General features: G+C 42.2%; 1 protein-coding gene across 4 annotated transcripts in view; it reads left to right on the plus strand.

Moving 5' to 3' along the window:
* Window positions 1-8407: 8407 nt before the first annotated feature.
* The window catches only part of TFB1M (transcription factor B1, mitochondrial), a 28003-nt gene continuing 22016 nt past the window's right edge, over window positions 8408-14394 (plus strand). For 2 of the 4 annotated variants that reach the window (XM_068151551.1, XM_068151523.1), the window contains exons 1-3: window positions 8408-8485; window positions 9611-9768; window positions 11230-11381. In XM_068151551.1, coding sequence (XP_068007652.1) covers window positions 9636-9768; window positions 11230-11381 — 285 coding nt within the window. In that variant the 5' untranslated portion in view covers window positions 8408-8485; window positions 9611-9635. Of the gene's footprint in view, window positions 8486-8718; window positions 8738-8797; window positions 9335-9610; window positions 9769-11229; window positions 11382-14394 lie in introns of those variants that run through there. The other 2 variants (XM_068151541.1, XM_068151532.1) reach the window with 2 other exon arrangements.

Raw genomic sequence — 14394 nt, forward strand, 5'->3', positions numbered from 1 at the left:
ATGCTTTTACTTGCCATTTTTTTTCCTTTTTTTTTTTTTTTTTCTCTCTTAACCTTAAGGATACTTAAACTGTAACATTTATTCTGAAAGTCTACCAGAGAGCCTAATTAAGACACAAACGTGGAATTTTTGTGTGGTGTGGGCTTTTTTATTATTATTTATTATTACTTTCTTCATGGAACATTCTCTAAGACAGAGATCTGGGTGTGTGGTGAACAAGACCAAGCTCACTAGAACACCAATGTTTCACAATGCTGTAAAACTGACAATGATAAATGGGTGATGACGGTGCAGCAGCTTGCTGTGCTGAGACCTATTTGTGGTTTGGAGTGCTACTTGCAGTGTGAAAATCCCTATTTCTGCAGAAGCCATTTCTACATGAGAATAGTCTGGCTTCTCCTAATTCCTGGCATTCCTAAAATTTTACCCTAAACTTTGCATTAACTTATATTTCTTCTAAATGCCATAGCACCTAGATGGTATGATTGAGTGGAGATCAAAACTGTCAACTGAAAATAAACTTTCTAGTGTGGCTACAGCTAGAGTTTGACAGTAGATTAAATGGCCCACAAATCAAAAAAGCACATCAGAAGAATCAAGCATTAAAAGAAATTTGAATGTTTTAAAATAAATAGAGTGATTTTTAGACATCTGCTGTGGCAATAGAGACAGCCAAGGATCTCTGTACTTCCTGAGTTGTGTTAGGAAAGAATTCAGCAGTCAGGATAGAAATTTCTGCCAGATTTTCTGTTAACAGGAAGTCTTTGTTCCTTGAGTGTTTAGGTTTTGCTGCACAACATTATTGAAGTAGTAATAAGGAAAACACTGTTCTTAATCACAATGTGGTCTGATGAATCCGCAGTTGTAGACTGACAAAAGTAGGAAGGTTTTCCCCGTATCTGGATTGTTTTGCTCTAGGGAATGAAATGTACTGCCGCTCTGGTTTATTTCACACTGAATACAAGCATTGCAGAGCAGAACATTCAATTCAATAAAATGCATTCCCTCCACCGTCAAAGAGCAAGAAACCATCTTACAGTTCCTATAGAGTCAATACCGAAGATGTTTCACAACAGTTTGGCAATTTTTTTACAGCCTGTGGCTTCAAAAACTGTGGCAATGCCAACGTACATCTCTCTGCTGTTATCTTACCTACACATTTCCTCACCTGCTAATTTATTTTCTTCAATGTTTTAGCTGGTCACAGAACTTTTTTTCAGAGAGGGCAGCCACTGTGTTGTTTGTACAGTGCCTGGAACAATAAGTTCCTAAAATCTATTTAGGATCCTTATGAGGTAGTGCAATAGAAATAATACACATTTTATTTTAACAATAGAAAACTGTTTTTGATAACTAATTGAAGAATAGAGGCCTTGTGGCATGAAAGTACTTCCAGCAGGGTAGAAAATAAGATTTTCTGTATGTAACCTCTTTTGGATTTATATTTCCTTATCATCTTTCACTGCAATCTGGCCTTTTACAACTTGTCCTTCTATTTACATCTTATTCACATCAAGGTGATGTAAAATAATTGTCAAATTCTGTCTCAGAATTTTAATGGAGTGTGGCATTTCATGAACGTGGTGTTGCATGAAACACTGTCTTCCACAGTACCATGGTGTAAGATGAAATTAGCAACTCTCAAGCAATACAATCATTTTAGGTCAGTTATATTGTACCTCCTTTTAAACGGAGTTATTTTTAAGTTGTAACAATCTGAACACCGAACAGGTAAATAATTAGTGTTTATGAATGGGCTCAGCAAGTATGTGAAATTAAGAACTAAAATTGCCACTGAAATTCCATAATTACTGTGCAAAGTTTCCAATGTTGCACATGCTTTTTCAAAATTACAGCTGTGACTTTGTGGTTTCAGCCCTCACAATGATGGCAGGTGAATCTGAACTGAAGCTGCAGCTAAATAAAGGAACTGCAAATGATGCTTTAAGGGTGTTGCTGCACAACTATCTCAGCACCTGAATCTCAGCTCCTTCAGATGCCAAATTTTGTCTTTCCCTGGCATCTATCTTATCTGTGAAAAACGTGCTGAATGTTTCAGCAACGACCAAATGATGAAACCAGGAAGATGACGGATTCCTGCCATTCTCAAAAATGAAGTAGTTCACCGGCATTCTAAATTTCTGTACTATTTTGTTTGTAGTTTGTCAGCTGCTCTCACCTTGGAGATGTCACAGTAGGGCCAAATGGGCCCAGCACAAACCCAGATAGGCCCTGATGTGTCTAGACATGGTCTCCCTCTTCCCCACCTCCCTCTGCAGGAGCTGGGGTAATGCAGGAAAAGGGACAAAAGAGAGGCCCCAACATGTCTGGTAAGCAAGTCTACTTCTAGGGTAAGAGCACATGTACTGGCCACTGCTTCTCCCAGACCAGGCCTATATTTCTGCCTCTTATGGCCACAGCCTGGCAGCGTCCCTTTTCTTTGGGTAACTGTTTGCTGGCTTCAGTTGCCCTATTGGCCCAATTGAATCTCAGGCAAGATATATATACAGGCTGATTTCTAGTCACCTTTGCCTTGCCTTTGCTTGCCTGCTTGGACCTGTTTCGCCTCGAGTTGCCTCGCCCCGAGTTGCCTGGTCCAGAGCCTGGGATAAAGCCACAAGCCTACCCACTGCAAGCTTGAGAAGCCATGAGCTTAGAAGCTGGAGCCAAGCCTCACTTCCCCTTGCAACTAGAATTTTGCCCTGCCTCAGTTTACCCAGGAAGATGCAAGAGCCCGTCACAGTAATAGTGTTATACAGTCCACCATCCTGCTGAAGCCTGACCAGCCCTGAGACTGCGTGGCACTCCTGCCAGCAACCAGAGAGGGCCCCTAAAAGCCTCAACAGCAAATACACAGCGGTAGCACTCCCCACTTGGGTGGAATCAGCTCTGAGTAATTAATTCATTGCCTATTTGTCTTAGCAGTTCTTATTGAGTTTCCTCCCCCTGTGGTCGAGCACCATTTTGTGCAGGGGAATTTTCTCTTTCTGTTATTCCAGTTTGCTTAAAATTGTTTAAATTGTTATAGTTGCCTAAATATTGTACATTCTATTGCACCTCTAAGGCTCTGAACACACAGAACCATGCACAGTATCTCCAACCAATCACACAGATCACTAGGACAGCTGGGAACAAAATTTTTACGTGACTTAAGTCACTGCCTTTTCTGTGGCACCACAATGACTCCTCAAAGTTCTCCTCTGGACAGTGAATCCTGGAAAACAAGCCTTTCACATTTAGTGAGCACACCATTGGAAGGCCACCTTCTTAAAAATGTTAGACTTGAAATGTGACATGAAAGCTACAGAAATGCAGAGGATATTCCAGTAGCTTCTTTTCTTGCAGACTTTGAGGCATCTAATAAAAACACCTTGCAGTGACAACTCCAGCACATGAATGGAGAGAGCTGGAGAGTCGCAGCATGCGTGTCAGTCATTCACAGGAATGGAAAAATTCCTTCCAGTGCCATTTTCTCACATTTCTTCTGTGACCTTTGTTAGGATCATAAGAACTGCTCTTCCTGCAGGCCTTGCGTAACTTGCAAAAGAATGAAAGCGCTGGAATAAGCAGAATGAACAGATGGAAAGTGGAAGGCTAACTTTTCCTCTTGCAGAATATATAAGACTTGGAGACATCCAGAAATAACCAGATGATGTCATGAGTTATGGCTTAACTCATCTGCTTTTCCTTCATGAGTGTTAAGGGGCACCTTGACTCTCCAGCCCATACACTACTACCCCTATACCAAATTCATGAATCCTGAAAACACTTCAACTCTAAACTGGAATTACTATTACTTTACCACCAAGACTTTTCCGTAAGTAGACCTGTTAGCACAGATGGCAATATTTGTATTAGACAGCCTGAGTTGTGAGATTAAAAAGCTCAGCCTCGGTGACAATTTAGGTACAAAATGCACTATTAAAATAATGCTCTGACATAATACTTTATGTACTCAGAAAAACTCTTTATTTGGCATCTTTTTGGCTTTACAGTCAAAATATCCTGCATGTCTCAGGTCATCAAGTTGGTTCATTCCATTCCACATTCACACTTGCTCCTTCTAAGACCCAGTCCATACTCCATCAAATGTTTTAAAATTTTAAGTAGAAAAATCACCATTATGTTATTTTCTCATGAAGGCACACACTTGGCACAGTGAGAAGTATTATTTGAAATCCTACTTTTTTCACCATCAGGTGTAGCTTATGAATTATATTGCTCTTACAATGACTTTAAATTCATTTAATATATATTGAGAAAAACAACTTTTTACCTCACAGACTTGAGACTGCAGACTTCAAGATCAGGACCATGACATTTTATTCTAATATTCTACTGTATGTAAACAATAAAGCCTAGACCAGCTCCTTTTCTTGCTGACACTAACTGAAAACTTCCCTGGTTTTAATTACAGTGTAATCAGAATAATTTTAATTTTACTTTAAATATGGCCCCTTTGCATTATATTTTTTCTGTTGACTCCACTAATGTTGACACACTTATTTCACATACATAAGTTTCAACTGTGATAAGCTTGACTGATCTCCGAACACGACTGAACCCACATGTGCAAAGAGATTTTGATGCAGAGAAAGTATCAACTTTCTTCCACTTAATTCTTCACAATACTAAAATTACAGCATCTTTTGTTATTTAACTAGAACAGGCTATTGATGGCAGAAGCTGCGTACTGCACATAGCCACTTACAAATACACTCATTATTTATCCTGACTGAGGAATTACATGTTAAAAACTCTTTCATGTTTTCATTTTCTTGCATCTACTTAAGAATATCCTTTATTATCTGTAGCTTTTTAGTAACTGTTTAGCTTTCTGAAAACATCTAAGCAGGCACCCTCAGCAAGTTTGCTGATGACACCAAGCTGTGTGGTGCAGCAGACACACTGGAGGGAAGGGACGCCATCCAGAGAGACCTTGACAGGCTGGAGAGGTGGGCACAAGCCAGCCTCATGAGGTTCAACAAGAGCAAGTGCAGGGTCCTGCATCTGGGTCGAGACAACCCCAGGCATAAATAGTATCATAGTATCAGGCTGGGCAGTGACTGGCTGGAAAGCAGCGCTGAGGAGAGAGACTTGGGGGTGCTGGGGGAGGAGAAGATCAACTGGAAAGCCAATCAGATCCTGGGCTGCATCAAGAGAAGTCTGACCAGCAGGTCAAGGGAGGTGATTCTCCCCCTCTACTCAGCTCTGGTGAGACCCCACCTGGAGTACTGTGTCCAGTTCTGGAGCCCCTATTACAAGAGGGATATGGACATGCAGGAACATGTCCAGAGAAGGGCCATGAGGATGATCAGAGGGCTGGAGCACCTCTCCTATGAGGACAGACTGAAGGAGTTGGGGCTGTTCAGTCTGGAGAAGAGAAGGCTCCGAGATGGCCCAATTGTGGCCTTCCAGTATCTGAAGGGGGCTGTCATAGTTTGGGCTGGATGCCCTCTGCTACGGGGATGTTTCCTGTGTCCAGAAGTCCAGCCCAGTGGGTGGACACAGGAAATTAGGTATTTCTGCCATAATCCCTTGCACCACTAAAATTGTACGGCGGGGTCTGGCACTTTCTCTTTCCTTCCTCTCCGACACTTGGTAACTGGGGGAGACATCCCCCAGCCATGGGCCTGGCTAGGCCCAAGGCCACGGGGTGTGGTGAAGGTACATTATGCCCCGATACTGAATCTTGTCCCAGCATGTGGGCAAGTTCCCCCTCCTCCTGGAGGAAGACAAAAGCCAAGGCATTAGCCAGGCTTGCACGCACCCAGCGCATGCAGCGCTTGTGCTGACACCAAGTATGGGCATAATTCTAGCTTCACGCTTTCTATAGGCTGAAGCCAGTTGCTTATGAGAGTGCCCATTGGTCAAGCCCAGCCTCGAGGAATCTATAAGTATCACCCCAGTGGGTGAACACGTTGCCCCCTCATTTACTTTGTCTCTGTGCTTGCTCGAGAGAGTAACTCTCGAGCTGCAGCCTTTGCCATTGAGCTTATTGTTGTTAGCTTCTGTTATACATGCACGCATACTGGAAGCCTCTGCATCGTTGAAGAAGCCCAGAGGGAGAACCTTCGCTGAGCCTGAGGAGTTCAGCGTTGCTGCAGCCGGCCGTGCCGATCGAAGAGCCCATCGTGCCACCGGAGGACTGGACCAACCCCCGCGGGTAAGATCTGCCCAGTTGCCGGGGAGAATGGACTTGATCAATACCGAGTCCACGTATGCCTAGCCCCGCCGTTCGAGCCCGCCTACCGGCCACCGTCGTCCCGCCCTGCCGTGCGAGCCGACTTTAGAGGGCCGACCCCACGGACCGACCCTGTCCAGGACCGATCCCTATTGTCTGAAGGGAACTGAATATCGTTCACGTGCTTTCCATCCACTAGCACTCAGTTCAAAGTATCCGCGTCTAGCAGAGTAAGCGCTGACGCATAGCAAGATTGTAATATTGCTGTGTATAGCCAGAAGCCGCCCGCGTCCCGCCGAGTCTCCATCTAGTGGCCAAGCGGCAGAACTGCACCCTTCGTTACATAAATACAGAAAGGGTTTATAGATAGTTCAATTACGTTATAATCATAACACTAAGCCAGTTGTGGAATCTATTTCACGAACGTGCACTAGAACATGTATATAAGTTGGTGATTCATCGGTTATTAATAGTTTGATAATTAATAAAATATTTTTCATAATTCATATTTCATATTAATAAATTTAATAACCTCTTCACCACACGGGGGGATGGGCAGTCTCATATCCAGCCAGCTGAGACTAGCCTAGCAGTGGGGGGGGGGGAAGGAGGAGCCCTGGGGGTTTTGGGTGCACCCCCAGGTGGGGATGGGATCTTTCTGGGACTGTTTTGGTCTCTCTCTTGTCACTGTGTCTCTAGCTTTCTGCACGGACTCACTGTTCTTTATTTAAACTTTCCATCACTTTTGCAATCTGTTTGAGTCGTTATTTCTGCGTGTGGTGGGGAGGGGGGTTTGCCCCAACACATTACAGGGGCCTACAAGAAGGCTGGGGAGGGACTTTGCAGGATATCAGGTAGTGCTAGGACAGGGGGGAATGGAATGAAGCTGGAGATGGGGAGATTCAGGCTTGATGCGAGGAGGAAGTTCTTCACCATGAGAGTGGTGAAGCCCTGGAAGGGGTTGTCCAGGGAGGTGGTTGAGGCCCCATCCCTGGAGATGTTTAAGAGCAGGCTGGATGAGGCTCTGGCCAGCCGGATGTAGTGTGGGGTGTCCCTGCCCATGGCAGGGGGGTTGGAACTAGATGATCCTTGTGGTCCCTTCCAACCCTGACTGATACTATGATACTTGCACTGTCATCATAATCACCAAGCACAGGTATGAAGACAAAATGGGGAAAAAAAAACCTCAAAAACCTAACAATTGTTCAAAAGTGTTGTGGAACAGGGAACTTCCTTAATCCACCACGGTAAAAGATATTGCAAAAATACTCTGCTGCTATGAGTGAATTTTAAGATGAGCAAAACCAGGGCAATGTTTTAAGAATATGTACGCTGCTATAGATATAAATGAATGTGTTCTTACAAACATGTATGTGTACCCTGGTACGGCATATTGTCGCCAAGATTCTATTGCAACATGCAGTTGGACAGTTCATCTAGTTACTCACAAGCACAGCGTTATGTTTCTTCAATGCTAACCTCCTAGTCAGATCAAGATGTCTATGTTCTATGGTTCCAACAGATATACAGAAACACAGCATTTATACCTTCAAAGAACTGAAGGTTCTAATCACACTCCAAATCTCAGTGCAGAAACCAGTCAGATGGTGGCAGTACCCAGAGTAAGTGAAAAATAGCCTAGCAACCGAATCGTTGAAATTAAAACAATCCTCTGCCGTAAATACGTAACTCCAATTTAATTCCAGAGTTATCTGCCTATGTGCGTGCCTGCATTCCCATCCGACTTCCGTGTCTTTTGAAAACATCGTCAAAACCCACATGCTTGTTTCTGGAGCCTGCAGAGCAGTTCCGCCTGTTTCAAAGGGCGCCAGACAAATGCAGCTACCACGTAAATTGGTGAACTGCACGTTAACCCACAATGACGGCTGCAAACAGCACGTTTTTATTGTCTAGAATAATCTTTGCGGTTGTAACGCACACGCATAGCCACTACCACTTCAGGGCCACCCCTGCAAACAGAGCCTACAACTCCCATGGGGTCTTGCTCCGGTGCTCTCCGCGTGGAGCAGCAGCAACCTTCCGTGGCAGCTACCGGAACAGCAGGCATTCGCGTTCACATTCTGCGGGCGCGGAAACGTCACCGACCGCGACCCGTAACCCACAGCAGCACTGCAAGCCCAGCCACCAGCAGCCAAACTGCGTCTTCGGCACATGCGCACACGGGACGGCGCCCGGGCACCACCCGCCCAATTCAGAGGCTGAGTAGGCTCCTGCGCATGCTGGGAGACGCGCGTGCAGCGGCGGGGTAGTTCCTCTTCCGGGTTAGCTCCGCTCCACAGCGTAAGGAACCGCGGCGCTGTTTAGAGCGGCAGAGGGAAAAGGAGTGTGTGTGGTTGGGTGGTGGGCTCCCTCTCCAGCCTGGGCCCTCGCGACGGCTCTGAACAGCGTCCCGCTCATCTCTTTCCCCGGACCTTGCGCTCCCCCATTACTTGTGCCACGCTCATGGCTTTGCGGCTGCGCAGCTGGCGGCCGTCCCACGTCTTAGTGGCGCCGCCTGTAGGAGCATGCACTCGGCGCTGCGGGGTGATCAGGGTGGGACAAGGGGCGAGGCCTAGCCGATTCACATGTTCTGCTGTGGGAGTTTGGGATCGTCACGGGTGGGGCCCCCGGGTAGGGCAGTGGGGTTTCTGTCCTGCTGCCGTCTTGGGGGTGGCCGGGTCGTCTCGGGAATGGCCAGGGACGCAACTGCCGGTGGTAGCGGTGTGTGTGCTGCCACAGGCCTGTTGTCCGCGCTGAACAGTCACCTCCGCCTCCTGCCTACTGGTCTCGCCGCGAATTCACTCGTATCAATGCCTGTCTAGAGGCCACTAAGATCTGAAGTGCAGATGGCGGCCCCTACCCACCGAGTCTATTGCCTGTGGGGTTGTGTCTCAGAAAGTAGCGGTGCTGTGTGGCAGACGTTGAGCACTCCGTGCTGGAGATTGTTAGCCTCGAGGTTTAATGGTGAGGCAGGGCTGGCAGGTGCGAGCGCACAGGCAAAATACTTTGTCCTGCCGTGCTGAAAGTGAAAAGAAGTATTATTCTATTACCTAATGCCATTGTTTACACTTGGGATTCTTAGCTATATGCCTGCTTAAGAACAGTGATTCGGTAATGAAAAAACCCCAACATACTTCAATTGTTCTTCAGGTACACTTTAAATATATATTGGCTTTATGTGATGCTATGAATTCAAGCAGATTATGATGTAATGAAAGACTGATGCTGAACAATTTTGAGAGGGTTTTGTTTCACCTGATGTTTTGGCAAACGTGCAAAATGAGACTTCCCCAGATCCCACAAATACATGCTGAACATAAACATTGACAGTTTAAACTTCACTATGTAAACATAGTAGCATTTTTAATGTTAAGTACCTCAGGATTTACTGCATACACTAGAATTGTCTTTTCAATCTCCCTCTAGGAGGAAGGAACCAGAGTTCTGTGTTATGGCTGTTCCAGGAAAGGCAGCAGCTTTCCGTTTGCCTCCCCTGCCAACTGTTGGAGAGATTATTAAACTCTTTAAACTTAAGGCACAAAAACAGCTTTCCCAGAACTTTCTGCTGGATTTGCGATTGACAGGTAAAGTATCTTACTCTAATAATCTTAGCTACTATAAAATATGTATCCCAGCTTTCTTCAGAATCTAGATTTTAGCTAAGGAGATGGTATTTGCATGGTGGCATCTAACAACAGCTCAATGGCAAACTTTTGAAGACTTCTTTTGAAAGTAGTTTATTTTAGACTATAAGTAGATTTTATTTTCTGTTTCTATAATAGAGTAATGTTTAGGTAGAGATTGTATTCCTGTATAAAATATGGGTTGTTAATTGATGTGCAAAAATCCAAGCTTTCGTAGTACTTTCACTGTTCCAGTTTCTAAATTCAGTTTAAAAATTGTCATTTTTTCAGATTACTGTGTATCGCAGAAAGTGCTGTAACTCATTGTGTAGTTTAATTTACCATATACTATGTTCAGGAAGGTAGTTTGTCTCAGTTTATCAGAAATGTGCTAGCTTTTTTGAACCAGTTACATCCTTCTCAGTAATTCAGTTTTCTCCAGATTTATGCCAACAATGGGTGACAAAGCTGGCACTGTTCAGTCAGTGGTGAATTTCTTTGCTGTCCTAGTGGTGGTGGCTGGCTTTTGCAGTAATAAATGCAGTGCAGCTTCCTGTAGCTGATTTGATAACATTGAAGGTGCAGGCTGATAAAGATTTACGATATGAGCAGGAAACTCAGTTCCATTTTCTTAAAACCAGTCTCCTACCCTGGAATAAAAATGTCAGCATGCATTTAGTAAAACTAAAAGTAGTAAAGTCTTCAAATATTTCTTACTGCATACTTACGTACTGAGCAGCTTAATTTCTCTCAGCATCTCATCATGCTTCCTAGGGATCCCTTTGATTCATTAGCTATGTTTTTAATCCTTATTTTAATCCTTAAACTTTTTTCTTCCTTGAATATAACTCCTTGAGGTGTTATACCTGCCCACTTAGGTACAGGTATTCTTTCCTCACCTTTCATCTGCCCTGCTTTCTGTAACTACCAGTTGCTTGTATTCCAGCTTTTGCCTTTCTTCATCTCCTTCCTCATAAAACCATAATTTTTGTGAAGCTTCATTGTATAATTTTTTGCTTCTTCAATTTCCTTGAAACGGAGGTACTGTAGTGAAATAGGGAAATAAGAATAAATAGGGAGACTAGGATGTCAAACACAAGTGCTTACTTGCAGAACAGTACTGCTAGTTTATGGATGAGAAGAAATATTCTCTTTATTTGGTTCTGCAATGAGCAGCAATGTGTACTACAGACATTACACTGAAAATAGTGTGGTTTTTTTTTAATAGCTGAGCATATCTTGTACTATGAAACAAATCTGAATTGTGTGCAGTCTAGCAGGTGTGTAATCATTTAACTGGATGTGTCACTGGGTCTGTTCTGAGATAAGCACACTTGTGCTTTAACAATAAACAATGAGTTTATCTTTGTGAACTGGGTCTTCTGGAGAATAAAGGCTTAGTATGTGTTTTGTGTGTTGCAGACAAGATAGTGAAACAAGCTGGCGAACTCAGAAGTGCCCATGTTTGCGAAGTGGGCCCTGGACCAGGAGGAATTACCAGATCCATTCTCAGTGCTGGTGTTGAACACCTCCTTTTAATTGAAAAAGATGCTCGATTTATTCCAGGATTGCAGGTACCAACTGGAGAGCAATTAGTATTAATGTATCCACAACATGGAATAAGAATGGTTGAAGAACATAGCAAGTTTCCAAGTGTCATGTTAAGATATTGGCATTGAAAAGAGATTTACTTCTTTGCCTCAAATGAGCATTATCATTTGCTTGAGGATGAAAATACGCAGTATAGCAATTAATTGTGCCTGCTTTCTCACAGGCCCTCCAGGACATGATCTGCAACTGCATTAAGGCTGAGGCATGTTTTTTTCAATTCGAGGTGTTTCAGGTGCATTTCACCATGCAGGTGAAATAGTAGTTTGAAGGTTCAATGTAATGTCATTTGGTCTTATGTTTCATTTTAATCCTAATAATTATGCTTTCAAGTTTATAAAACTGTGAAAGTGATTCTCCAGTTAATAGAGTTCAAAGAGGGTTAACATACACACAAAAATAATGCAAGGATTTTAGTATACATTTTTAAGAAAAACATACCTATACTTTTGCTGCCCTTTATTTTTTTTAAGTTGTTACGTGTTCACACATCATTGTGCCATTTTTTCAAATGCCATTTACTTCTGTTCCTGTTAAGCTTCCATGTTTATGGAATTTGGATGTATAAATCCAGCAAGAAAAACAGTCCAAAGTATTTTCAGATTCCACTGTTCTCTTGTGCAGATTGTAGCAATTCAAATAGCTGTCCTTTATATTGTACTGCATCTTCTGTAGTAGATCAGCAGTGAAAATAAACAGGAAGCTCACTTGAGAACTGCTGCCACCTCTTTGTAGGACCAAACCAATGTAGGATATGAATGAAGCATGCAGTCCTTAAACCTGAACACGCATGTAGCTGTGTATTTGTAGAGTTAGCTGCTGATAATTTACAATATTTAATATTTGCCTTACAACTTCATGTCAAGACTTCATTTCACTTATTGAGGGGGGCAACCAGGACTGGTTTGGGATTGGAGACAATTTGAGACTAAATGATACTTGTTTTAATTAACAGAGTTTTCAAAGTACTTAGACATTTTTATAATCTTTCAAAATTGCAGCCACCACAACAGATTTCATTGAATAAAAGTATATTTTTCAGGGTCTATAATGAGGTTTTGGTATGTAATTATCTTCACTACTCAAGTGAATTAACTTCAGTCATTATTTTTAATCAGCAACTTCACAGTAGAAATAAATGTAAAGATGTTATAACTCATAACAGTGTACATCAGTAAACAAGAAATGTGTTGCTTCCATTAGTGTTAAATTTGGTATTGTTTTTCCCTCCAAATAAGGTGATACATGGCAATGAATCTGGGTTTTGTGATAATGTGTTGTAATACCGTATTTTTTCCTGTTTTCCCATTAAAAGATCTATCTAAACAAAAAGCTCATGAAAGGGTTGAGATTTGAAAACAGAAAATGCCTGAGATTAAAATGACAACTGGGGATTAATACTTAAAAATGTCTCTTTAGGTAGTTCTGAAATCACTGATGTAAAGCACACAGCATTTAACTGTTTTTTTGGGCTGTGGTCTCGATCAGAAAGCTGAAATTTGGGTCCTCTTTACTGCAGAACAAATACAGTGCAGAACACAGGTGTGCAGAGTAAAAGTTTACACAAGCTGTCAGTTTTCTCTTAAAGAATCATAACCTTCCTATGCCATATGCCCTAATAGTTGTTAGGCTGGAAAGATTTATGAGGAGAGAAGGGACGCTTTTAGCCAGAGAGTGGATTGAATATAGAATTCTTCGAGGAATGCCATTTCATTTTTCACACTATGCCCTTTATGTTTTCTTTGTGCCCTCTGTCAGCTGCACACATTTGGGACAGTTTCAGTGGGTTTCTGAGCCTTTATTTCAAATCAGAAATAATATGATATATGATTTTCTGCTCACAAATTAAATGCAGTTCTCATTTACGTGAGTGCAATACTCAAAGACCTCACAGCTCCTCCTGACATGAAGACTATTATTAAAAAAAAAAAGTTAATTCATTGTTGTGTAGGCAACTCTGCTGTTTTCTTAATTGATTTTACATTATCTTTCATCCTGTCATAACATTTGGAACAGCTTCAAAAAAAGATTTGACAAATCATGGCAGATTAGTGAATTTCTATGCCATATAATTGATAGTGGAATGCTTAAAAGTCCTTTAAGTGGTTTGGAGTTGACCATAGATTTATTCTTTTGATTTGGAAATAATTGCACTTAAAACAAGTAGGAACATTGAGTTTTTAGCTAAGCTTTTTGTTTTTTAGTACATTACACACAATGTAGCTCTTTTGATGGTTAAGAACTTCTCAGAAATTTAAAAAGTCATGCAAACATTTTGTGTACACTTAGAGAAAGCAGCACTTTCCTTTGGCTCAGAGACTTGTGAAAACGGTTTATGTGCCTGGGCATGCAAACATGATTCATCCTGAAGATGGAGCTAACCATGGTGAACAGTTTCAGTTAAGCCACTGTCACTTAACTGTTTATGGGTTTGAATTACTGTGCTGAAGTAAAATTGTCCTATAAGCATTTTTTTTTGTTATTCTGATTTAGGAGTGCTACGAAGATGACATTTGATATTTAAAAGTTGACTTTGCTTTTAAACTGGGGGGGTGGGGGGGTGTATCTAGTTTTGTACTATAAGATAAAAGACTACTGTTGTATTAACACTACAAAACTAATTTTGATTGTGCAAACTGACACCAGAAATGAAAGAATTGCTTGTCAAACCACAGCTGATGCAGTTTGCATTTCAGCCTTTATTAACTATTAGGTAAGCTCCTGAAGTGGGATAGATATGTTGACACTAGAGAGCGGTTTGCAACTATGAAAATAGACAAATCTGTGAGATTTTTCTCTACTGCTAGGTACTTGTACCCTTATGTTTGGAAACTCCTTGGTTTTTAATGGTGTGAGTTCATACTACTACAGGGAATACTAAGAGAATCTTTCTTTTTTTTATGTAGAAGAAAAATGACTGAGTATTTTTGCATCTAAAATTGGATAATAGGTCCTGTAGCTGCAGGGGAGGCAAAATAC

Source organism: Melanerpes formicivorus, unplaced genomic scaffold (assembly GCF_026170545.1).
Source record: "Melanerpes formicivorus ecotype bairdi unplaced genomic scaffold, bMelFor1.0.p_v2 SCAF_2, whole genome shotgun sequence".
Classification (NCBI taxonomy): Eukaryota; Metazoa; Chordata; class Aves; order Piciformes; family Picidae; genus Melanerpes; species Melanerpes formicivorus.